The sequence below is a fragment of the Fonsecaea multimorphosa genome (assembly GCF_000836435.1).
Source record: "Fonsecaea multimorphosa CBS 102226 unplaced genomic scaffold supercont1.9, whole genome shotgun sequence".
NCBI classification, from domain to species: Eukaryota; Fungi; Ascomycota; class Eurotiomycetes; order Chaetothyriales; family Herpotrichiellaceae; genus Fonsecaea; species Fonsecaea multimorphosa.
In genome coordinates, this window is record NW_015971643.1 from 435,342 (window position 1) to 458,938 (window position 23,597).

General features: G+C 50.9%; 7 protein-coding genes across 7 annotated transcripts; 3 read left to right on the forward strand and 4 right to left on the reverse strand.

Annotated features, from left to right (window-relative positions):
• Positions 1–65: 65 nt before the first annotated feature.
• Positions 66–1,739, reverse strand: Z520_05323 (uncharacterized protein; the record flags this gene model as incomplete). The annotated part of the gene is made up of 3 exons (XM_016775826.1): positions 66–1,430; positions 1,481–1,581; positions 1,637–1,739. The coding sequence occupies 3 exons, from the start codon at positions 1,737–1,739 to the stop codon at positions 66–68; spliced, it is 1,569 nt and encodes a 522-aa protein (XP_016632985.1).
• Positions 1,740–2,573: 834 nt separating this feature from the next.
• Z520_05324 (uncharacterized protein) lies at positions 2,574–3,395 on the forward strand (the record flags this gene model as incomplete). Its single annotated transcript, XM_016775827.1, has 2 exons — positions 2,574–2,978; positions 3,063–3,395. The coding sequence occupies 2 exons, from the start codon at positions 2,574–2,576 to the stop codon at positions 3,393–3,395; spliced, it is 738 nt and encodes a 245-aa protein (XP_016632986.1).
• Positions 3,396–4,177: 782 nt separating this feature from the next.
• On the reverse strand, positions 4,178–6,381 carry Z520_05325 (uncharacterized protein; the record flags this gene model as incomplete). The annotated part of the gene is made up of 3 exons (XM_016775828.1): positions 4,178–4,892; positions 4,946–5,656; positions 5,708–6,381. 3 exons carry the CDS (start codon positions 6,379–6,381, stop codon positions 4,178–4,180), a joined length of 2,100 nt encoding a protein of 699 aa, XP_016632987.1.
• Positions 6,382–7,184: 803 nt separating this feature from the next.
• Z520_05326 (uncharacterized protein) lies at positions 7,185–7,830 on the forward strand (the record flags this gene model as incomplete). Its single annotated transcript, XM_016775829.1, has 2 exons — positions 7,185–7,402; positions 7,563–7,830. The coding sequence occupies 2 exons, from the start codon at positions 7,185–7,187 to the stop codon at positions 7,828–7,830; spliced, it is 486 nt and encodes a 161-aa protein (XP_016632988.1).
• Positions 7,831–7,987: 157 nt separating this feature from the next.
• Z520_05327 (uncharacterized protein) lies at positions 7,988–11,720 on the reverse strand (the record flags this gene model as incomplete). The annotated part of the gene is made up of 3 exons (XM_016775830.1): positions 7,988–10,478; positions 10,526–11,563; positions 11,611–11,720. The coding sequence occupies 3 exons, from the start codon at positions 11,718–11,720 to the stop codon at positions 7,988–7,990; spliced, it is 3,639 nt and encodes a 1,212-aa protein (XP_016632989.1).
• A 1,114-nt stretch (positions 11,721–12,834) lies between these two features.
• Positions 12,835–16,019, forward strand: Z520_05328 (uncharacterized protein; the record flags this gene model as incomplete). Its single annotated transcript, XM_016775831.1, has 4 exons — positions 12,835–13,025; positions 13,075–14,201; positions 14,255–14,499; positions 14,553–16,019. 4 exons carry the CDS (start codon positions 12,835–12,837, stop codon positions 16,017–16,019), a joined length of 3,030 nt encoding a protein of 1,009 aa, XP_016632990.1.
• Positions 16,020–16,071: 52 nt separating this feature from the next.
• Z520_05329 (uncharacterized protein) lies at positions 16,072–23,387 on the reverse strand (the record flags this gene model as incomplete). Its single annotated transcript, XM_016775832.1, has 7 exons — positions 16,072–17,393; positions 17,449–18,213; positions 18,290–19,192; positions 19,239–19,981; positions 20,032–20,374; positions 20,432–21,877; positions 21,938–23,387. 7 exons carry the CDS (start codon positions 23,385–23,387, stop codon positions 16,072–16,074), a joined length of 6,972 nt encoding a protein of 2,323 aa, XP_016632991.1.
• Positions 23,388–23,597: the final 210 nt, after the last annotated feature.

The following is a 23,597-nucleotide window of genomic DNA, read 5'->3' on the forward strand; positions in this document are numbered from 1 at the left end:
ACTCGCTCGACGTCCGGTGGTTAGTGCACAATATAGCAATAAAGGAATCCTATAGTGTCTCGCAATCAAATCCCACCCAAACAGGCCAGTGCTCCCCTCAACTCCTCGATGGCAGTAGGCACATCCTCAAAATTCAAGGCGGAGATCGCCCACCTGGCATGCTTCTGGGCCTTCAAGATCGCCTCTTCGTCAACCTCAACACTAACTGGTTGAGGCTGTGCAGGTGGGACTGCTGCTACCCGCGGAGGATGAATCGGCGAAGGCGCTGCTATGGGACCTGGCGCTTGCTGCGGGTGAGGAATAGGCGGGACAGGACCACGGGCTTGTCGTATTTGTGGCGGATTGACTGGAAGCTGAGGTGGTGGGACTTGAGGTTGGAAATTGGGAGGGATCTGGGGAGTTTGATCGACCACTGGGGCTTGTTGAAGAGGTGTGCCGTGGCGGTGAGGTGGAAGTGGAGGGGATTGGTGACGAGATAGCTGGTGATTGAGAGCGGCGCCTAGCTCGCTTCGTGCGGATGTCAGAGAGGGTTCTGACGGTGCTGGAGGAATATCGGTGTCCACTTTCGCAAGACTTGAAGGCGCTGAGGGCAAGTCTGGCACAGTGCCGCCCACCGTTGCTGGAGGTGACGGGAAAGCGGGCGCTGCTGGAGCCGACGGTACTATAGGGAAATAGTTCCCTCCTATTGACGGTTTTCGCTCAGAGGGAGGCTCCAGTGGGGAGACATCAGCTGGTTCGGTCCGATTGGTGTAAAATGCAGCAGGATCTTGTTCTGGCAAAGGAGAAACGTCATTCCCCAGGGGAACAGAAGGTGTTCTTGAAGGATGCAGAGATTGGTCGATGGATGATTGAGGAGCAAGCTCGCTCTGTATCCGATCTGCTTCGTCAGGAACGTCAGTGACCGAAGGTTGCTTAGTGACCGGAGGTGGCATTGATGTGTCTCTAGAGGGATGTAAGGATTCATCAAGCAGCGACTTCTGTGCAAGACTCCTTTGAATCTTGTCGGCCTCGTCGGGTACTTCAACGACAGATGGTTGTCTTGGTCTGGTGCCTTCCCTACCTCCTTCTAACGCCTTGACCTCTGCATCGTCCGGGTCGAGAGCAGGAAGAGCTTCCTCACTTGGCGTCTGTGGTTTGGGGTTGGACAAATTTGGATCTTCTCCGGCCTTCAACGCTTTGGCTATTCTCAAGGCATGATATTTTGCAAACTTGATTTTGGCGCCAATTTCGGGTTCCACGGCACCCCAGATCTGGAGCAGGTCGAGGAACGTCGCCGAAGCTTGGAAAGTGTCTGCGGTCTGCCTTGAAGCCTTGTTGGCGCGCACTGCATTGTCTGCTCTTTCAAATGTTTCTAGACCAAACTGTTCCACGTATGCTTTTCCCACGATATCGTCGGTCACCGCAGGTTCTTGGGCATGTTCAGCTTTGAACTGTCACGGAACATCAGCAAGGGTAGGGACCACAGCAGCTCAAGGCGCACCTTTTCCAGCTTGTCCATCAAAGTTGTAGTGTATTCCAAGCTCTCTTGATCCGCATTGTGCAGGCCTTTGGACAGGATTTGGTTGACGATCCAGTATTCGCCTAGGAATGGGTTAACCGCCGTCTGAGATCTTGTGGAGGGTATTAGGGCCCGTACACCAGTATGCTATGATAGGTTTGGCTTTCTCGAGTTGGGCTGCGCGGTGGGCGAAGCGGGTAACGTCGGCTGTCTTCAAAGCAGCTGGCACTTGAGCGGCCATAACGGGAGATGGGAGTGGGAGCTGTTTCCTCCACAACAAATTCGGATCTGTGAAGGGTTGTTCAGTCAAAGGAAGTTGAGGCACAATATTCCAAGCGGGTATATGACGTCTGTCTGGCGGTGATATGGCTCGATCAGTGGGTGAGTGGTCGAGATGTTCCCTGCGCCCAAAAAGCTGGAGCCTCAAGTGCCTCTAAAGGGCAAAAGGCCCCTCAGTGGATGACTGTGTGAGTGTGCCATGAAGTAAGCCTCACACCCTCACTGGTAGCAGCTGCGCTTTTCCCCGCACCCGAGCTCCGGCAAGGCTACGAGTTTATGGAACGAGGCTGTCAAAAGTCAGGCCATTCATTATCTCCCCTTCCGTCTGTTGGGCGCCATTTTCCTCGGGGTTCCTTTAACTAAAGTTTTAGCTATATTTACCTGAAGCTCTTAACTAATTCTACCTAGGTACCTCTCAGGCATGCATAACAAATGCCAAGACCAAGACCAACTTGAAGGCAAAAGGTGTCCAACGGACGGAAGCTGACGGGAGATACGCCCGAGAACTTGAAGAGGAAGCATGGGTCTGTTGGCCTGGCCCCACGCGGCCACTAAATGTTTGCGTTGTTTGCACGCCTTCGTCCAAGCTCCCCGCTACCGTTACCAAGGAAACTAAGGTAGGTACCTAGCGAGTAGGTAGGTACCTAGCCCGCTAGGTACTAGTACCTACCTAGGTAGGTAGGTAGAGGCCCCTTAGGATCTCACTATCTCACTCTTCCAACCTCACTCCCCCTCTTAGGGACAACGACCCTCTCCTCTCTGGAGCCACCGGGTCAAAAGACTGCCACTAATCATCATGGTTAGAGAAAACCAACTCCAGGTCCTTGGTGACCAAGAAGACTACTTCTGCCGTGCCTGTGACCGACACTTCAAATTCCACATTGGCGCATTCAACCACTGCCGCCATGCCGAGATCCACGAAGGCGAGTGGTGCGAGAGGTGCGGATGGCTGTTCGTCTCACCTAGGGCGTGCCAGTCTCATGTAGACAACTCCTCGCGTCACAACGTCTGCACGCCTTGTGGAATGGACTTTGGTACTCCCGCCCTGCTCGAATCCCATGATGTCGACGTCCACAACAAGTGTACAGAATGCTGCGAATGCTTCCGCGCTCCCGACCTTCTCAAAGCCCACGACGTCCTGGTCCACAACCTGTGTATCGAATGTGGCAGGTATTTCCGCAACATCAATGATTTGATGCAGGTCAGTAGTGTCCCGGCGGCGGTGCGGTGTGGGTAGTGGTCGGTTGGAAAGGATGAGCTGACATGGATATGTGCCATTGAGCAGCACAAACGAACCCACCTCCCTTTAGACATCAAATGCCTTGGCTGCGACCGCCTGTTCTCCGAATTCTCCGCCATGATGATCCATCTCGAGTCTGGCACCTGCGAGAGCGGCATCGATAGGGACGACGTCGATAGCTATATTTTCGACACCTACGTGAGAAACCGCGCATATGTCAATCAGTGGGAAGACCATTTGAAGTATCAATGTCCCGATTGTGGATCCGACTTCCGCTTTGCGAGTGCTCTGTGCCAGCACGTGGCGAGTAACGCTTGTAATCAACAGTCCAAAAGTACCTTCTGGGACCTTGAAAAATGTATCACTTCGCGGATCTAGGCGTCCTTGTTGTACTGGGGCGGAGCTCACTGTTTTAGTGTGTTCCTCTATCAGGGTCGTGGTGCCTTTTGTTGTACGAGAGACGGTTCACTATTTGATGGGTCTTTCTACTGGGATCTTTGGCGCCAAACCCGCAAAGATCAAAACGGTGGCCATGCTAGTATTTGCTTTTTTTAATCAGACGGTGGACGTGAAAGCGCGGCGGTGGTATGCAGTTTGTTTCAGGGTGTATGAACATTTTGCGGGATCAGAATTCAAAAATGGAGGTAGGCGTGAGCGGAAGATTCGAACAACTTCTCACACTGCAACCTGGAACAGGGTCTTTGTTTGTCTGCTGATAGCAGTGGCAGGCTATCTGCATTGTGAGATTATCTCCAGAACTGTGCCTTGCTCATGGCTTTTTACGAGTCGAATCGAATTCCAATTTTTGTGATGCACTGAGCTCAAATAGGGCAACCCAACTCTTCGGAGGTCAATTCAATGAGAAATAAGTCCAACGCTGGATTGACAGTGAACGCCAAAACGGCCGTACACAATCCGCCTCACACATTGACCCAGAGAAACACTTTCCAACGTTTCACGGTCCACATCTCATGCAGCAGACTGCACCATCGTGAAGCACGCGACCAGATTTGACGCTAAGGCTCCCTGAACATCTTCCCGTATGTCTCGTCGAAAGAATCATCTTCACCAACGCAGATCTTGTACGAAATCTTCGCATATTCCGCCGCAGAAGCCTCAAGGTCCGGCGCCACCAGGCTGCAGGCCCTGGAGAGAAGCATCTAGCACTCAACATGATGATCCTGCATCAGCCCCCACCGCTTAACGACCATAGGCGTGCCCAGAGTGCGCGGCAGTCTTCCACCATGGATGACATAACCGAGAGATTCCAGAGCTCCCAGTCCCAAGTCGATGGCCTTGGCTGGTTGCTGACGCGCGAGATACATCTTTGCGAGGGCTAGCTGGACATCCGCCACACTGAGACGAGGCACCTGAGACGCCGGTCGATGGTATGTACCGGCGAGCGCAGCCACGATGGTCTCAATCCGGGCTGCATCCGTCGTTCTGTCAGAGTTGAGGTATCTCTGCGCACTAGCCCTCAGATTCTTTCTTTTCGCCCAGACACTCTCCTTTGTGGCCTGATCATCCTGGCATATAATGCAGTCGCATCGGAAGTTCCAGTGCCGGAGCTTCTTCTGCCGCTTGTCATATCCATCAGGACTGGGCGGGTAATAACAAAATGTGAGTTCTGTATCAGCCGCGAGGTCTTGCGCAGCGCGAACCACCATCATATCACCAATGAAAGCTCGTCTGCAGTTACTGTAGCAGCAGTGGTTTATGTATGATGCCATCGGCCAGATCCCGCAAGAGCTGAATGATTCCTCCGTCACGTTGGCCTTTGGATCGGCCTCGTCGTTCAGAGCACGTATATGAGACTCGCGAGACAAAATTGGGCAACCGAAGCCGTTCAGGCTTATGATCCGCTCCACGAGGAATCTGTGAGAGTAAGTCAGATGTCTTATACAGCGACAAAATAATGGGTCTCTCACGTATCAACCACTGGGGTTCCATCAACCTCAGAAACATTGACAGGTTCGTATGAGCCGTGATGAAGACTGGTGATGACTGGGGCCAAGGACGGGTTCCGATACAACTTCTGGACGATCAACTGGATGAGTTCTGGCTGAGCTCCCATGGTTATGGTGTCAGTTTCCGCGTTAATCAGCAGAGTCATATTCCCGTCCACAGCTCCCTTTTCAGGATCAACGAAGGCATGCGCGAAGGCTTTCTCACACAAAAGTAGCTCGCCAGCCTTGACTGCTTTTGTGGTAAAGAGACCGCGGCCCCGGTCACCCGATGTTCTGATACATACTGGACCCGTATATGTGGCATGATCCAAGTGTGGCGGGCGCAATTTGGCAGCTTCCGTGCGCAAGTCCTTGAATTTGTACCTGCCGCTCTCTTGCTCTGCAAGCCGCTGGATGGTGCGAGTGAATCTATCTTTGGCAGCCACATTATTTGGATAAGCCAAACGGAGAGTTTTGAGAACCTCAGAGCATTCTCGATACCTCTGAAGGTTGTACAACGCCAGTGCCTTGTTGTACAGAGCCTTCTCGGTTGGCTTTGGAGGAGGCGACTCAGATTCCAGATCAGTAAGAGCGGCATCGAATCGTCTAACCTTAAGGAAGGCTAGAGCTCGATTGACCTTGATGGTGTGAGTCTCTTCTTCTGTTGGGGAACAATCGAGGGCTTTCGTGTAGCTGTTGAACTGTTCAGTTTGAATCCAAAGAGAAGATTCAACGAAGACTCACCATTCAATGGCAGCTCTGTACTTGGCCTCTTTGAATTTGTCGTTCCCTTGGGTCTTCCAGGCATCGACTGAGGTGTTAAGCTCGGTGCTTTTTAGTTGCCAACAATCTGGAACTCTTTCATCGTACGGTGGGAGGTATATGACATCGGAGACATGGTCGACACGGAGCCCATACTCTCCATCAGACATCGTCTTGAGGTATGGATCTCGTACAATCAGGGTCGTTCCTTCTCCTACAATGTCTTCGATCGATCGGTCATTCTCCCCCTCTTGGTGGTACAGCTGCAATACAACGACATCCTTATTCTTGTCCTCCACAATGGTCATGATCGCAGTCATTTTAGTCGGCGGGGTGATTGACTTCAGTCGAAGGTAGGTGCCTCTGTGGTGTGTTTCAAGGAGAAGATCTTTGATCATGATTTCCTTCAGGTCGGAGAAGGCATTGATGCAGGGAGTATAGGCCGCCGGCACGAATGTTGACCGCAGATTGAATCCACTGCTCGGTTGAGCCCGCAGCGTCATCATACTAAACATGTGCTTCATTATGATTTCTTCCCGGGGTCGTCTCCCCTGAGGGCGCTGTCCTTTGCGAGATTTGGCATCTTGAAGTTGCTTTTTGTACTTGAGAAGGGCCTGGAAATATTCTGGAACGTCTGAGACGTCATGTGTGTCCATTATGGTCGACGATGGCGGGAGCGAGCCCTCCTCTGCTGACTCTGTTCCCTGAGATGATAAGATGGACAGTTGGCAAGTACTGGAGAAGGCTGAATCCTGGAGAAAAATGATTTCGGCAAAACTTACCTAGGCAGCAAACACGGACGCCTAAGAGATGGTTACACAAAGGAACGCATGTGGTTTGCTGCACTCCCACGTCCTCCTCCATAACATGAAGCGGAGCCTGCCAGACCCCGAACTGCCTTCATCATATTTTGGTCTTTCCGCCAGTCATGCTCATGGATTTAGCTGCTCGTCTAACGAGTGACGAGTGACGAGTGACGAGTGACGCATATTCCCCTGCCTATGAATACTGATATTCCTGAGGTCTTCAGGGAGTATGATCCTAACTAGTCGTTATCTACCTTACAGAATACTTAGTAGGCTAAGCTAGTCAAGATAGGACTAGTGAGTTTAAGGCGGATGACCAATTTTCACGCGCATCTCACGTGAAAGTAATGTGATTGGTTTAACTAGCCCTTTTGTAGTTAGCTTGGAACACTAAGCACTGACTAGGTAAGGACCAGTTGGTAAACAATCGGGATTATGATCCCTAATCCCTAGGGTGAGGATTGGGATTAGGGTTAGTGGGACAGACTAATTGGCAACGCTGTCGAAGACTGACCTCTCAAACCCTGCCTCAAATGGAAACTGATATCAGCATGACCCACACTGTCAATCCACTGGACTACATGACTGCAGAAGATGTGCCCCTAGAGCTATAAGAGTCTCTTAACTACATCTGAGCTCGGCTCGAAGCCTCTATGACGCAGGTCCTGCCCATCGCTTCGGCCTCGCACGTCCAGCCAGCACAACCCTCCGATCGGCCAGACCATAAGACTATGAACCACTTTTCTGACTCCAAAAAGCATACCGGAGCTGAAGATGAAGCCATAACGCCACTTCAACAAGAAATTGACCTCATCGAGGCGGATCGTCTTTACGAGGGGCTCGACAGTCGAGATCATGAAAGTCAAACTGCGTTTGCACGAACCAAAGCTTTTCCGGATGATGTCCCTGCAGGCCTCACCGGTTGAAAAACGCTGACACACGAGAGTCCATCCTCGACTTAAAGACAAGAGTATAACATAACCGACCGTATCAACACGAAACAAATACATGCCCGGTTATGGGTCAATCAGGTCCCACACTTGCATCGTCGCCTACCACGATCGAGGTGTTTTCAAGGATGTCCAGATCAAGGATATTCGAGCGGCTGTGGAAGATCCGGAGAATGACAACCAAGGAACTATGGAGGGTTTGAAGAAAGCAGTGACCTTGCCGAATGCCCTCGCTGTGAAGCAGGTGAACTGGAGAATCGGAATTCGCCGGGTTGCAAAAGGCAGTTTGGCAGTTTGGTCCAATCCGTCAGGAGATAATGTTCTTCCCTCAGAGCTGCGTGCTAAATGACTTGGAGAGAAGTAGCATAGATTTTACTGTATCGGGAGACATCTGTGACTCAAGTGTTGAGGCAGGAGGGTGCCATCAGGTTCCGGTCTTCGTAATTGAAACTTCTTGAATCAGAGATTGTGCTAACTTTTTCGACTCGCTGTAAACTGCAGAAACATCAGGGAAGGATACTGAGCGCCTTCTGAGCAGCAGCAACAATTGCAACATCAGAAGTATCGTACCCGTCAACTTCAACGATGACCTTCTCATCAACCAACAAGACGCACTGAAATTTCTCCGCCAGATCAACCATCTTGCTGACTCTATACTCAGTAGACTGTGCGCCTGTCTTCCAATCCACCTTCGTCCTCGGATGAACGACATCAATATTTTCGTCCAAGACGCGTCGGAGATACTTGTTGAGGCCAATGTAATCGAGCCAAGTTGCACATTTTTCGAGAGACCCCTTGGAATCTACGTATATGGCTCCTATCAGGCTTTCGATAATGTCAGAGAAGAACTTCTCAGGCCGCAACATGGACAAGTCAAGCCAGGGATATTCCGAACTGCAGTCCAGCTGCCGTCGAATGCTTGCACCTAGTTTCTCGAATCGATCGAGGCTATTCATTCGATGATCCCGGACAGCGTCACTGTGACTGCGCATGAGTTGCCAGAGCCGGACCTCGGTTATTTCTCTCTCAATCTTAAAACTCACGTCCGTCCGTTGTTGTTGTTGTTGCTGTTGCACGAAGTCAAATTCTTGGGTACGACAAAATTCCATGCAGAAGAACCCAAGCAAATGGGCATTTACCATCGCTGATTTGATGCGGGTCATCGCTCCAGGTGACCAGGATGCAGTCTTGTGCGCCATGAGCTGCGACGCGATGATTAAATCGAGCACCGCATCTCCAAGGAACTCAAGGCGCTGATATGATTGGGAGAATGGATCCCTTTCGCAGGAAGGGTGCGTCAACGCCTCGACCAACAGACAAGGATGTCTGAACTTGTATCCGATAACGATTTCCAGGCTGGTTTGATTGGCGATCACTTGCTCCTTGTTTGCCTGGACTGCGAAGGATATCTGTTCAAGGTCTAGACCAGGAAGCAGATGACGAATACAGATTTCCGCTGAGGCGAAGCCTCCGTCGACAAAAGCAGCACCAATGAGGGCTTCGACAACGTCCGCCAGGACTTTCATGCGGACCGTTCGGGCAGCAGTTGACGGTTTGGCCACCACGTCCGATATGAATATTGGCGACCACTTTCTCCAGGAAATGGGAGTCGTCCTGATAAATGCAGACAAGCCTGCTTTCAACGCGGCCTGGGCCAGATATTGGTTCGACACCAACACGGCTCTTTTCAGCGTGAGGTAGCCTTCTGGCCAATTCTTGTGGCGGCTGTACAGCTGCACAGTCACGACCATCTTCAAAATCGAATCGCCGAGAAATTCGAGCGTTTCGTAGTTGGTACACCACTGCACGCTCGGTGGAGTGATAGCGGTGATGACGAGATCTCGAGATCGGAACGGGATTTCTTTCAGAACTGTTTGGCACATCCGGTCCGCGATCCACGCGTTGGCGATCTGTTGAAGCATCGTTGGGAGCAAAAGACTGAGCCGTGCGATTCCCACGGGGAGACGGTCTATAGTGCATTCCTCGAGGGGATAGTAGTTGAGTTTCGGGGGTTCTTCGTTGTTGTCACTCATCCTCTTCAGTTTTCCCTCCGCAGAGTCCCCGGGTAGAGAAATCATGAAGTTTCTTCTGTTTGGAAGTGGAGTGCATGCAATGTGATGCGGAATTGAGGCAGCCGTATCCTTATTTACGATCCACGAGTTGAAAATCTGGGGTTGTCGTCCCTCTGTCGAGTGCCGGACGAACCCACGAGGGATCAGGTTGCGAGAGATGTTCACAAGCTCCGTTGCCTTGATCCTCCCTTTGTTGGCATTAAGCCAGATCTGTATCATCGCGTCTTCCATGACTGGCGTGAAAAGAGCCAGGAAATCAGTCCTGTTGTCCGAACTGTAGTCAGAATGAGTTGAGCGGCTGATGATATGCGTCGCTTTCCTCATGAGGTCCCTATCGGTCAGAGTGATGATTCTTCGTCTGCAATCGTGCTGAAATGTTATACAGACAGCCGCATCCGCGGCTAACTGCACCCTCAGCGGTTGTAAATTAGGCACTTCGCAGGGTAAGGTGAGCCTCATTTTGACAGGCGATCGCTCGGTGTGTTCATGGAAATTGAACTGCACCACAAGGTCGTATATATATGTCGATGACCAGGCTTCAGAGACAAGCTGCCACGGATTGTATTCCAGGTCTATGTCGACTTGGGATCCAAGCTTGTCCGAGGCGTCTAACTGCATCTCGAAATCATGGGAAAGTGGCAACAAGTTCTCGTTGAGAAGGCCGGCAGAGTACAACCCGGCGTAAGCTTGAAACGCGGCGTCTTTCGCTGCGTTTTTCTCTGTCTTCCATTTATGAAGACTTGTGGCAACGCGAACCGAGGCGTCCACACAGTTTGGGAGGGTAACGGTGGCAGCTATCTCCTCCGATCCAGGCGGCCCATGCTTGTATGAGAACATCGGTCGCATGTCGGAGAACGGTTGGACGGGCAGCTTAGCGCAGAAGTGATGTAGATGGGCCATAGTGTCGTCGGCAGTGAGCATTGCACTGTCATCTTCTCAGAGAGATATTCTCCGTTGGCTGAGTTGACTTACCTGGTCCTTTGGGATTTGAGTATGTAATTCACCCGCTCACTGTCCTCTAGGCACTGTATTTCTACCCTTAATCTTGAGGCATCCTGATACATGCGCTGTAAGTCGTCCTCGAGTTTTTTCCACTCTGCCAGCCTATCCTGGGATTCCTCTTCCGAAAACATGAGCGCGAACACGGATTTTTCCTTTCGAGCCCGGCCCCGCCGTTGAATGAAGGACTTCAAGTTTTGCGGGAGGTCAAAACAGATGACAAGGTTGCAAGCTTGTACGTCTATGCCCTCCTCCAAGGCATTGGTTGCAACAATCACATTTTTGGCTCGCGCACGGAAACTGGCGAGGGTTTGCCGCTGTTCCTTCAGGTCGAGGAGTTCTGGCAAACTGTACTTTTTACTCTGATTTTGAGACATGCCAACAAATGCCGCACACTGAAAACTCCCCTGTGTGGATGGATGGGCGGAGAGGAGCTTGCTCAGGAGACCAGTGATCACTCGCTGTTGAACGAATATTATAGCTGTGCTCTGGCTCGCGTCTCTCGAGCCAAGGAAGGATACTAGACAGGCCACTTTCTTTGAGATTTTGTCACCACTCGGTGCAATATTGTACTGAAGTTGCGAGAGCACGGGATCTTTGCAGAGGAGTTTTGTGAGAATTCGATGTTCCTGATCCGTCCAGTTGACTAAGAGGTCACCGTTATCCCAACCCGACTTGTTTAAGACTTTGATCGATTCCAGAATGAATAAGTCGGTGGCCCAAGGCCCGAGCTCGACCAGAACATGGTGTGCCTTGGTTCGAAACTTGGAAAGTTGCTCTTTCCATGGAAGTTGGTTTGGAGATCTGGATTGTAAAGTGCCAGTAGGTGCGGGAGAGACAGCGTGAGCAGAGCATATTTGTTGTAACCTCTCTAGAGCAGTACTAGCATTGGTCAGGGGGTCCATTTCGTAAACCAGAGGGACCAAGTCTGGCCGATGAACAAAGTGAAACAACTCATCACGGTGGAGTGTCGGTGTCACAGCTATGGCGTCAAGGTTGTATTCGACGGTGCTGGAAAAGGTTTAGTCAATGAGCATATGACCATGAGGGAGACAGACTTCATCTCACTGAGCTTTGAGCGCACAATGGGTGTCGCAGTGAGACCCAATATATGTGGAATTTGATCGGGGGACCCGGTTTTCTTCTTAGGATGGTAGAAATTGCTCATGATCTTGTTTGCAGGATGTTTTCGAATACAGTGATGTGCTTGTTGACGCCTCAGTAAGTCTCAGGTCAGGGCCAGGATCAAGGTGTTTCCGTACCTTCGTCGAAGACTAAGAGAGCTAAGTTCTCGATCTTTACGAATGAATGAGCAAGAGCGTCCTCAAGAATTTGGTGGGTTGACACCATCACACGGACGCCATCCAGTGCCGCATCCCAGATGCGCTGCTCACTCCACCGATCTACATTATCGTTGCCGACGAGGAGTTTGATTCTCGTTGAGGGAAGTCCGATGCGGAGGGTATCATATTGTTGCTCACACAGAGCAACATGAGGCGCAAGAAACCATACAAACAGTTTGATAGTCAGCATCTTATATTCCAACCGTCCTATCCGGCAGGCAACCGACCTTATGCAAAGGGCAGCGTTCTAGCTCAGCCATTATTCGAAGCAACGCACTGATATGTGTGAGTCGAAGTTGGACTTTTCGATAGCGCTCCTACATATGTGTTTTCCCACTTCCTGTGTCCATCTATGCACTTTGATCAGCGCGGAACTTCATGTATCTTGTGTGTTGCTTACCGCCACGATAATGTTCTCCTGCATGCTTCTTTCGAACATCTCCAGTTGGTAGCTGCGGGTGCGCGCGGTGATTTCGTTCATGATGAGGCTCGAGAGACAAAGATTGGGAAGGTGACCTACAACTTTACACTGTCATATTTGATACAGTGCCCGCTTGCGATGAGGATGGTTTAAGTGTCATAGACTAAAGCCAGGTACAGTTTCTGCTCGTCAAGCTTGTTGATTCATCCCTTGCATCTGTCGAATGAGGGTGCCTCGAACTGGTCCAATGATTCACGGAGATGAATTTTAATGAAGGTGCTTCATTCGATTGGGACGCAAAAGTGGAGTCTCCTACATCTACCAGTAATAAACTTGGCTAGATTTCTCTCAGCAGATTAGAGGAGGATCCTTGTACCCTGGACTTACAAGACCCTTATTAGCAATTCACAACGTCACAGTGGCTGGGCCGGGATCGTGTTTCTTGAAAACTCGAAACCTCAATATTTGCAACGGTTCATCCTTCCCAGGTTGAATCGTTACGACACCTTTTCTGCAAAATGTCTGGAAGAGGATCCAGAGGTGGAGGTGCGGATAGAGGACTGTCATACAACCCTCGAGGGAGTGGCAGAGGAGATCGAGGCTCAGGCAGAGGAGATCGAGGCTCAGGCAGAGGAGATCGAGGCTCAGGCAGAGGAGGTCGAGGTTCAGGCAGAGGCAGAGGATTTCCAACCCAGGTCAGCGTTTATCGGTACGGATTCAGAAATTTGACTTCTATGACAAGTACTGACAATTCTCAGCCCGGATGGAGACTCTGCGATAGTGTATGATTCAACTGTGAAGCGCATCGAGGAGGAGATACAAGCAAATATCCAACGATCAAAAGGCTCTTCTGCCGCCACAAACACATTGCCGGAACGTCCAGGTTTCGGAACCAAGGGGAAAGAGATACTTCTGTGGACAAACTACTTCGAATTGACAGGATACGGAAACCTCCTCCTCTACCGTTACTCAATCGATATCTCTCCTATTGGTACCGGTAAAGGCCCAGGTGCCGAAAAGACGAGACGTTTGGTGCAATTGTTACTCGAAGACCATTTCAGCGACCACGAGCTTGATGTCGTTACGGATTTTAAATCGAACATTCTCAGCAAGGTGGAATTGGATCTCCTGGACCACTATCGGGTGCCATATCGTCAAAAACACGAACAAGACCCGAGCCCCAATGCCCCCGTATTCCAGATCACGCTTCGCCAAACGGCTGCTCTGTCGACTTCAGAATTGCTGGATTATGTGACTTCCACGCGAAGCGCCACACTTTTCGGCTCCAAGGACGAGCTGATCCAAGCTCTCAACATTGTGATGGGATATCATCCAAAAGCGGCGTCTGACATTGCGAACATCGGAGCACACAAACACTACTCCAACGCAGCCACAACAGAGAAGTTCAACTTGGGCGCAGGGCTACAGGCAATCCGAGGGTTTTTCATGAGTACCCGAGCGGCCACAGCGCGAATTCTTGTGAACGTCCAGGTCAAGTATGGCGCGTTTTTTGAAGAAGGGCCCCTGGAAGGGCTCATCAATGTCTTCCTAACTCAGAACGGGAACAGTAAGCTGAAGCTGGAAAATTTTCTGAAGCGTTTGTCCGTGAGTGTCACACACATCCAGCGAAAGGACAGGAGAGGACGAGTCATTCCTCGCATCAAACAAATATTTGGGCTCGCATCGCAACGTGATGGTCAGCAGCAGTTACACCGGCCTGTAGTATCCAGTTTTGGGGCCGGTCCGAAGGAAGTGAAGTTCTTCCTGGCAGGTGCCGATCCTGGCCCTCAAAAACAGAGCCAGAGATCTGGAGGAGGCAGCAGCAGCAGCGGCGGCGGTGCAACTCAGGGAGAGTATATCAGCGTCTACGACTTCTTCAAGCAAAGTGAGACCCCTTAAGAAAGACGATGGTAGTCCCGCTAACTTAATACCCAACAGCATACAACCTGGTCATTCGGGACATCAGGCTCCCAGTGGTCAATGTTGGAAGCAAACAAAATCCATCCTATCTCCCAGCTCAAGTCTGTCATGTCATCGGTGGGCAGCACACATCAACGAAACTGAGCGCGTTTCAAACGCAAAACATGATTCGATTTGCAGTGCGTCCACCAGAGCAGAACGCCCGCTTCATTGCAACTTCTGGGGTCAGCTTACTGGGGCTAGTACCGACAAATGCTACGCTGGTGAGTCCCTCCATTTCCGTGAGCATTATTGTCACTCACGAAAAACGGAACAGAATAACTTTGGTCTTGAGATCAAGCCCAATTTGCTTTGCGTCCCCGGCCGTGTTTTGGACGGCCCAAGAGTCCTTTATCATGGAAGGGGCATTACCAACCCTCGTGCAGGGAGCTGGAATTTGCAAAACGTGCGTTTTTCGACGATTTCAAACTTGCCTTATTGGACTTACCTCGCAATATCGATGCGTGGATCTGCTTTATCTTGGGGCTCTGAGCAAATGCTGCAAACCGCGCTGGATGGGTTTACCCAAAAATTGAACGAGCTTGGTATTACCGCCGTCAATCACACCCCAGGATTGACTATCACTCTCGACCACCCCACAGTGGAGAGAGAGATCACCAGTTCTATCCACAAATTCATGCATAGCGAGAAGAGGAAGCCGCCAAGCTTCCTGCTTGTCATACTGCCCTCGAAGGACACCAGAATCTACAATTGCGTCAAATTTGTCTGCGACATCAAAGAAGGACTACTCAACATTTGCACTGTGGGTTCGAAGTTCGTCAAACCTCACAACGACCAATATTTCGCCAATGTCGCTCTAAAGGTCAATTTAAAGCTTGGAGGTAGGAATCATTCACTCGACAACCAGAAGCTCGGCATTGTTGCCGAAGGAAAAACTATGATTGTCGGTTTAGATGTTACACATCCTTCCCCCGGCTCTGCAAAAACGGCACCCAGTGTCAGTGGCATCGTGGCATCAGTCGACAACTGGCTCGGACAATGGCCAGCAGAGCTCCTCATTCAACGTCCTGGTGAGGAGATGATTACGGGCCTTCAGCCACTGATTAAATCACGACTTAAGCTGTGGCAAAAGCTCAACAAGTCCCTTCCTGATAATATCCTCGTCTACCGCGATGGTGTCTCCGAAGGCCAATACAATCTGGTTCTCGAGAAAGAACTTCCATCATTCCGAGCCGCTTGCAAGGAGTTATACCCCCCGGACAAGACCAAAAATGGGTTTCCTCATATTACTATCATCGTCGTTGGCAAGCGGCACAACACTCGCTTCTACCCGACCAAAGAAGCCGACGCAGACAGATCCTCGAACCCACCGAACGGAACGATTGTCGACCGCGGCGTCACCGAAGCCCGAAACTGGGACTTCTTTTTACAAGCCCACACCGCTCTCCAAGGAACCGCTCGTCCTGCGCATTACTACATTGTGCTGGACGAGATCTTTCGGCGACGACCTGTCAAACCGCCCTTCAACAACCCCGCTGATGTGCTGGAAGACCTGACGCACAATCTCTGCTACCTCTTCGGACGCGCAACAAAAGCCGTCAGCATCTGTCCACCCGCGTACTATGCCGACCTGGTGTGCGAGCGGTCGAGATGTTATCTCAGCGGCCTGTTTGATCCGGAGATTGCAGAAAGCGGCTCAACAAGCACTCAGTCGACGCAGTTACCGGATCCAAGTGCGGTCAGATTGCATCCTAATGTGCAGAATTCGATGTTCTACGTGTGAGAGGAGAGGCGCGGGAGATTCTTCAAAAATGCTGCCATGGTTAAGGATTTATTCAGGAAAATGCGAGTCCAAGCTGTGAATCCGTGACGAAATGAGATCCCCCAGCACACCTGTACCCTCCGTTTTGCTTTACCCATCTGAACCCGGCGACACAGACGCCCATCATTTTCAATTTCTTTTGTGCTTCTGCTTCACACTTCTTCCTGGCCTCTTCCGCCTCCTTGATACGTCTCAACGTCTCTTCCTTCTCCCGTTTTCGACGTTTGATGTCGAGCTGTTGCAGACGTTCCTCTTCTCGCTTGCGCTTGAGTTCGTTGACTGTCTCTTGATCTTTCTGGGAAGCACTAGTATCGTGTTCAAGCTCCGCAATCTTTGACGCGCTCTCGTTTGAAGAGGTCTCGAGTTCCATGATGGTGCGTTCATGGTCAAGGACCGTCGCTTGATAGGCGTTTTGGGCGGCTAATTGCGCTGCTATGTCCCTTTGAAGCTGGGTCCACGTTGCGTCTGATACACCTGGGTCGCGATGGTTGGCGTTGGGCGGCTCAGACTCTTCTGTCGGGGCCAAATGATCAGCACTGATGACGTTTTCTAATATCGCAGTGTTGTCTGACGCATTGATATTCGGCGATAAGCTGGGCTTAGAGGCAGAGTGGTCGTCTTGCATCTGAAAGACCGGACTTGGGTCATACATTGCCTTGTTGGCCTCACGGTCTTTCCGTATTGTAAGCAGCTCAGAAAGCTCTTTCAGGATGTCAACTTCTGTTGCCACCAGTGGCTCGAATGAATCCTCGGCTCCCTCGAAAGCTAATGCAATCAGCTTTTTAGATATCGTGATGATGTCCCGCGCATTTCCCCATGATGGCAACTTGGTTAACTCGTCAATCACTTGTACCAGTTGACTATGTGTGCGCGAGGATGCGGCTCGACAGGCCGGACTCATCATGACTCCGAGCATGCCGAGTTCTTTCTCCAGTAGCTCTAGACACGAATCTGGCTTCAGGGGCTCGAAGATCAGCTCCTCAGGAAACCGGCTCGCTAGCCCGCGATTCACATTGAGCAATCGGTCGATATCATTCGAATACCCGGCGAGGATGATGACGACTTTCCCTTTGAACTGGGGTTTTGTTACACAGTCGACCAGTTCGTCGACAGCTTCCTTGCCGAAAGGGCCGTCAGACAGACGATATGCTTCGTCAATGAAAAGAACCTTTCCGAGCGCTTTGGTGAGCACTTCTCTCGTTTTGGGGCCGCTCTGGCCGACGTATTGGGCGATGAGATCGGACGCGGAGCACTCGACGTACTCTTTCGTTGACAAGATGCCGATTTCGTAGTAGAATTCTGCCACTTTTTGTGCTACAGTGGTCTTTCCGGTTCCTGCAAATCCATCAGTGATGCGATCTTGGTACATTTGGGTTCGTTCGGTCTTTACCTGGAGGGCCCTTGAAAATCCAATTGAAGGCGATATGATCCTTTGGATCCTGGCCTCGACCTTTCATATTGAGAGCCATTCTCTGAAGTCTCTCGAACTTACCGGTCCACTCCTGGGCACCAACAAGGTTGCCGAAGATCTGGGAACAAATGCTCCCTGATCGCGATGCTCGGTTGAAGTCGGGATCAAAGTCTTGTGGCAGGAATAGCACGTCGGGATCTTCGTTGTCCATCGACGAGGATTGGGATCGCGCTTGATGATGTGCCTTTGCTCGGCCGATCAAGTTCTCAACTTCGCCTGCGTTTCCGAAATTGGGACGATCTCGGGTTTTGGATAGGATCCCGATACAGACGTCTTTCGCCTCGTCTGTGGCATCAAGGCCCTGCTTTTTTAGCTTGAAGTCGAGGATCTGTCGAAGTTCTTCGTCTCCGAAGTCGTCAAAGTGGAATGCTTCGCTGATGGGAAACCGTCTCGCGAGGCCTGGGTTCGAGTTATCCAGCATCTCCTTCATCTTGTCCTCGTACCCAAGAAGTAGCACACAGCGGTCTTCGCCAGGGGTGTTTTGAACTTCGCCAACAATTGTGTCGATGACCGCGGCCTTGTAGATATCGGCCTGTCCTTTTCCAACTCCACCGCCCGCAAAGAGGCCGTAGGCCTCATCTATGAGGAGGACCTTGCCCTCGCTGGTTCTCAGGATTGCCTTGGTGTTCTTTTCGGATTCTCCGAGATGTGCACCAACAAAATCGCTCGGAAGTTTGAGCACAACTAAACACAGATGTATGAGCGAGAATTCTTGGTGCCCTCGAACTGACTGGAATCGTGAATTGGCCATAAAACTTACCCTCATTCTTCGAAAGCAATCCCAGCTCTGCGAGAATAGCAGCATAGAGCCTTCCTACCGACGTCTTTCCAGTTCCTGGATTCCCAATGAAAATCCGGTTGAGTGACACTTGAATGGGAGGCTTTCCAGCAAGCTCTCGATGATAGTTCTTTTCCACGCCACCAACTAGAGTATTGATACTCTCCTTGACCTGCTTCAAACCAACCATGCTCTGTAGCTCTCTCCAAGCCGCACTGGTTTGAATGACTCCTTTGGGCTGCGGTCCAATGAGGTCTTCTTTCGAAAAGAAAAGGTCGTCAGGGGATAGTCCGTCTTTGCGCTCCTTCACCAGCCGTTGAGCTTGTCGTTCTGACACCCTCGACCAGGTATTGTGGAGAGATCTGGCGTTTCCAAAGCCTGGCCTGCCTCGATTTGCACCCAGACGGTCGACTAGTATTCTCGCATAGAGGCCTCGTGGCCCATCTTCAAAACTCGCACGCGCGGCGTATTTTTGGTCGACGTATTTTTCCAACATGGTCAACAGTTCGACATTCGAGTAATCCGCAAAGACTAGTCGATGGGGCAAGCGGCTATCGAGGCCAGGGTTGTGCTCAAAGAACTTCTCCATCTCTTTCGTGTAGCCTGCGAAGACGAACACAATTGAACCGATCCTCTCCTCGATTTCCGCCAGGAGAAAGTCGAGCACAGCTCCACCGCCAAAGGAATTCCCCGACGTGAGCTGATATGCTTCATCGAGGAAGAACACGCCTCCGCCCGACTTCATGAGGCTCTCAATGTGCTTTTTCGTCCCAGCCACACCTTCGTTCGCCAGGCTCGAGCCTGTAGCTTCGACAAATCCCGACCCGCGCAGTGCACCAACGCTGGTCAGAAACTTCGCATAATGTCTTGCCACAGTCGTTTTACCTTCGTTTATCAGTTAAAGTAACTCGTCCCTGGAATTCATAGTTACCTGTGCCAGGATTCCCGAGCATGACCATTCCAAGCCTCTCCTTCTTCATGTCGGTTTTCTGCCGTTTTACGATATCTGTCTTTGCCTTGATCGCCAAAATCTTTATTTTGACCTCTTTCAACCCCGCCATTGCCATGATGGCATCAATCGCGTCATTCGTTGCATTTTCGACTCGCTTCTGGCGTTGCCACTCGAATTCTGGGGAGTCTTCGGGGGTGGGCGGTGGCTCAGGCCAAGTAATGTTGGGAGGCTGTGATGGGCGTACTTGATCTTTTGGAAGCGGAGTTCGCGGAGCCCCCGGCTTCTCGCCTGTGGTTGAAGTTGTTGGCTCCGCGACATGAGATGGAGGCTCTTGAGATAGAGACTGTTGCAAATCTTCCAGGTCTCGTTGTCTCTGTTGCAGTGCCTTTTCTCGGTCCTCTTGTAGTTGTCTCTCCTCTTCCACGTCTCGAGCAGACTGGATCTGCTGGTCGATCTTCTCCATCCTGTCGGCATGCAGCGCATCAAGCCGTGTTCGCCTCTCCTGGATGTCGAGGTCGTGCTTCAGTCTTCGTTGTTCCCGCTCTTCGGCATCTTTACACTGGCTGCACTTCCCTCTGCTCAGCTGATGACATTTTCTCAGTTCAAGATGATCATTCTTGCATCTAATCTCCAAGATTTGTTGGCATGGAATTTTCGAATGATCAAACAGCTGATGGCAGCGTTGCGGACACTTGTGGACTCCGCAATTCAAAGTCGTTTCACTAGATAGAGTCAATCAACTGAGAGGTGCTCGCACCAGAGACGGACTCACCATGGTTTGTTGCAGCCACCATCTGGGCATTTCTCGTCAAATTCATCTGGCAGTTTGAGGATGGCTTTGTGAGCTGGATGCTGCTGGCACCGGACAGGCAGACCCTCGTAAATATGCATGCCCTTTTTGAATATCCCCAGAACTTTGCGCCATAGTTCTCCGCCCTTTGCAGATCCCATGAATGTCTCAGAGTTCCCAATGATGATAAGGGCGTTGCGAGCTCGAGAGAGAAGCACATTCACCCGCTCTGGGGAAAAGAGGAAGCCGATGTCATTTTTGGTATTGCTCCGAGTCAAGCAGACGATCACTATGTCACTTTCGTCGCCTTGGAAGTTGTCTGTCACTCGTTAAACCAATTGCACGGAAATGCTTGGGGAGATATTGTCTAGTTGCCACTTACCGATTGTCGACAACCTGATTTTGGGCTTTTCATAAGCCGCCGATGCTTCTGGCATTAATCCAGCGCGGACCAAATCGTAGGAGTCGAGATCGTTGAGGACAGGGTCTGTCGATTGACTCAAAAGATCCATCAGCAGTCTCAATTGGCCGAGGTACGGAGTTAAGACGACAATGTTGTCGGTTCTGTAGCCTTGCTGTCCCAGATAGCGTACACACTTCCATGTCATCTCGCCCTCGAAAAGATTCTTCTTGGAAGAAGAAGTGTAGCCGTCTCCCCACTCCCGTACATCTGCGAGTTCCACTTCTGGATGTCGATGGTCCACGAAAATCAGATTGTCTGTGCATCCGCGTAGATCAGGGCGTCCTTTGGTCTTGGGGGCGTCGCAAAGCTCGGGATACGTGAGCTCTCTGAGGATAGCAGATAACTCTGGACGCATCCGATGTTGTTCGACCAGGACCTGGTGTGGGAAGCCTTCAAGCACAAGCCTCTCGAAGAGAGATCTGTTCAAGTCGTAGCCTTCGCCCTTCTCCACCGTCAAGTTGTAGTTGCTGATCTTCGGACGAAGCTGTTTATGGTCACCGACGAGGATGAGTTGCTTCGTGTCGGGTCCAATCGCCGTGAGAATGTGGCTCTCGAGTATTTCTCCCGCCTCTTCCACCAAAACCACTCCTGGCGATACCGATTGGACATGCTTGACATATTTCGCTGCTGCTGTTGTTGTGCAAGCGATGATCCGTTTCTGCCGCATGACTTCAAGGTCTTTCTCCATGTAGATTGCACGCACCTGTGCAAGGGCTTTGTTGTAGGCCTCTCCCGCTCCACATACAAGTTCTGACACAGTCTCCATCATTTCACGCTTCCATTGCTCATAAATCTGGAATCGCTCCGCTGCCTTCAAATTCCAAACTTCGGGAAATCTGGAACCATGGCTTCGTTGAAATATTCCAGCATCCTTTCCTCGTCTCCACTGGTCCAGGAGGTAGAATTTGTCCACTGTCCGCCCACTCTTACCGACTTGGGTCATTTTCCCTTCCATTAAAGGGACTTCAAAGGCCTCAAAAAACGAGGGACCCTCTGATCGGAATTCGAGATGTTCCAAGACTTCTGACTTTGAAAAATTCGTTCCTTGCAAACGCGCAACCGCCTGTCGTAGTGCTCGGCCTTTCTGTGTCACCGCAGCTCTCGCCTTTTGCAGCATGTTGAATTGGATTGGGGTCAGCTTGCGACTTGAAGGATTTTCTTGCAATGAGAGTGGTTTTGCCCTGATGGTGGCCTTTTTGGTGCTTCCGAGACGCACGATATCAGAATCCGGTATACCAAGATCTAAAAGCTCTTCGAGAAATTGGTCCAACGCATGATGCGTGTAACAGACAACGAGAATCTTCTCATTAGAGAAGTGCAGGATTGATTTCGCGATCAGAGAACCCATGAATGACTTTCCAGTCCCTGTGCCAGATATTCAGTTCTGAGGATAGCTTCATAACCATCACCTATATTGGCGCTTACCTGGAGGGCCTTGAATGGTGCAGACCTTCTGGCGCGCTCCAGCAAGGAAGCATTGGGCTTGCGACTTGTCCAGTCTGATTTCTCGAGACAGGCTAAGAACTTTGTCGATTCGGACAACGGCGTCTTTCTCTATTTGTTCCAGGATGCTCTGGAGACTCGGATTCACTTTGTAATCGATCTCATTGACCATGCAATTTTTGTCACCCGCGAAGAGCTCCTCTGCCAGAGGTATGTTTCTGATCGCTTTCAGTTGCTTCAGGATTGGCTCGTACGAGAACAATGGTGTGTTCAACTGTATAAATGACACTGGAAGCGATGACCTCGCCTTTGATATCACGTTTTCGACACTCGACTCCGGAATTCTCAGGCAGAGAATTGGCGGTTGGTGGTTAAGAAGAGCTTCGTCGCGGCAGATGGTGGCAAGAGATAAAAACTGATCGGCTACCATGAGACAACCAACCGAGTCATCTTTGAGGTAGTTTGTGTTCTCCTTAATAAACTTCTTCTTTTTTGCAGGAGGTAAGACATCGATTTGGGGTAGGCCAATGAGGCATTCGAATTGCAGACTCCACTGCCGTTTGTCATCACACAGGGCGCCCGCAAGGCTCAGGCTAAAGACTCGTAGCCTCTTCCGAACAGTTGATTTATTAGGAGCTTTGATGTGACCGAGCTCTTCTCTCAGATCAGAAATCATGTCTTCGCGTAACAAACGGAACTGTCGATCCACTTGTGCTGCGAGGCTCGTGGCACCCTGCGGGTTGTCCATGTCCTGAACTCGGGGTAGATATGGATCTTTTGAGGCAAGTTCTTCGGCTGTGGGCATGATGTGGATGGCATGTATGTCTTCGAAATCATTGTCGTGACGCCCACCAGGTCCATTCACGGTGGCCGATTTGTAGCCTCCGATAATCTCAATGATATGAGCTATCTTTCGCGCACGGAGTCGGACGTCCATCGTCGAGTGGGCAAGCATCCGCTTTCGAATCTTCTCGTTCTGGCCAGCCTCGATGATGCGAGGGATCGCATCCTGTGATGAGAGGATCTCGACAAGGAACGAGGACAGAGCGTCTAAGGCGTCTTCGCTCAGTCTGCCGCAGGCTGCTGCTTCGACATAAGCATTCCAGGTAACTTCTACTTCAACAATCGATGAGGCGAGCTGCTGCACCAGATATCCCCCACAGATCGTCACAACTTCAGGGGTTTGCACATATCGAATGAGAGATGTGAAGATTCCATTCAGAAAGGGCAGTGATGTGTCGCTAGCCAAAGCCGTCCGGAGAGATCCTAAGCCTGTAGCGCTGGCATTCAATCTTTGGATGCACATCCCGGGATCTTCTTCAGAAATGACTGCCTCTAGGAACTGTTTTGCATTTTTGGAACCAAGTTGCTCCTTGCCCGCGAGAATCTTCGCATACAGCCCCCGCAGCTTGGATCGTCGAACGGGATCCATTGCGCCAAATGTTTCGACAAAATTTGGAAGGCCGAAGTCACAAGGGCAGAATCGTAGGGGAGACACAAACTTAAGACACTGTATTACCACTGCAAGGGGAAGCTCTGAGGGTGGCTCTCGGTGAGACAAGGAGGGGAATATGAACACACGAGGCCAAGGCCAGTGCTGGCATTGCATTTCGACACTATCCTAAACTGCTGTGACTGGCCC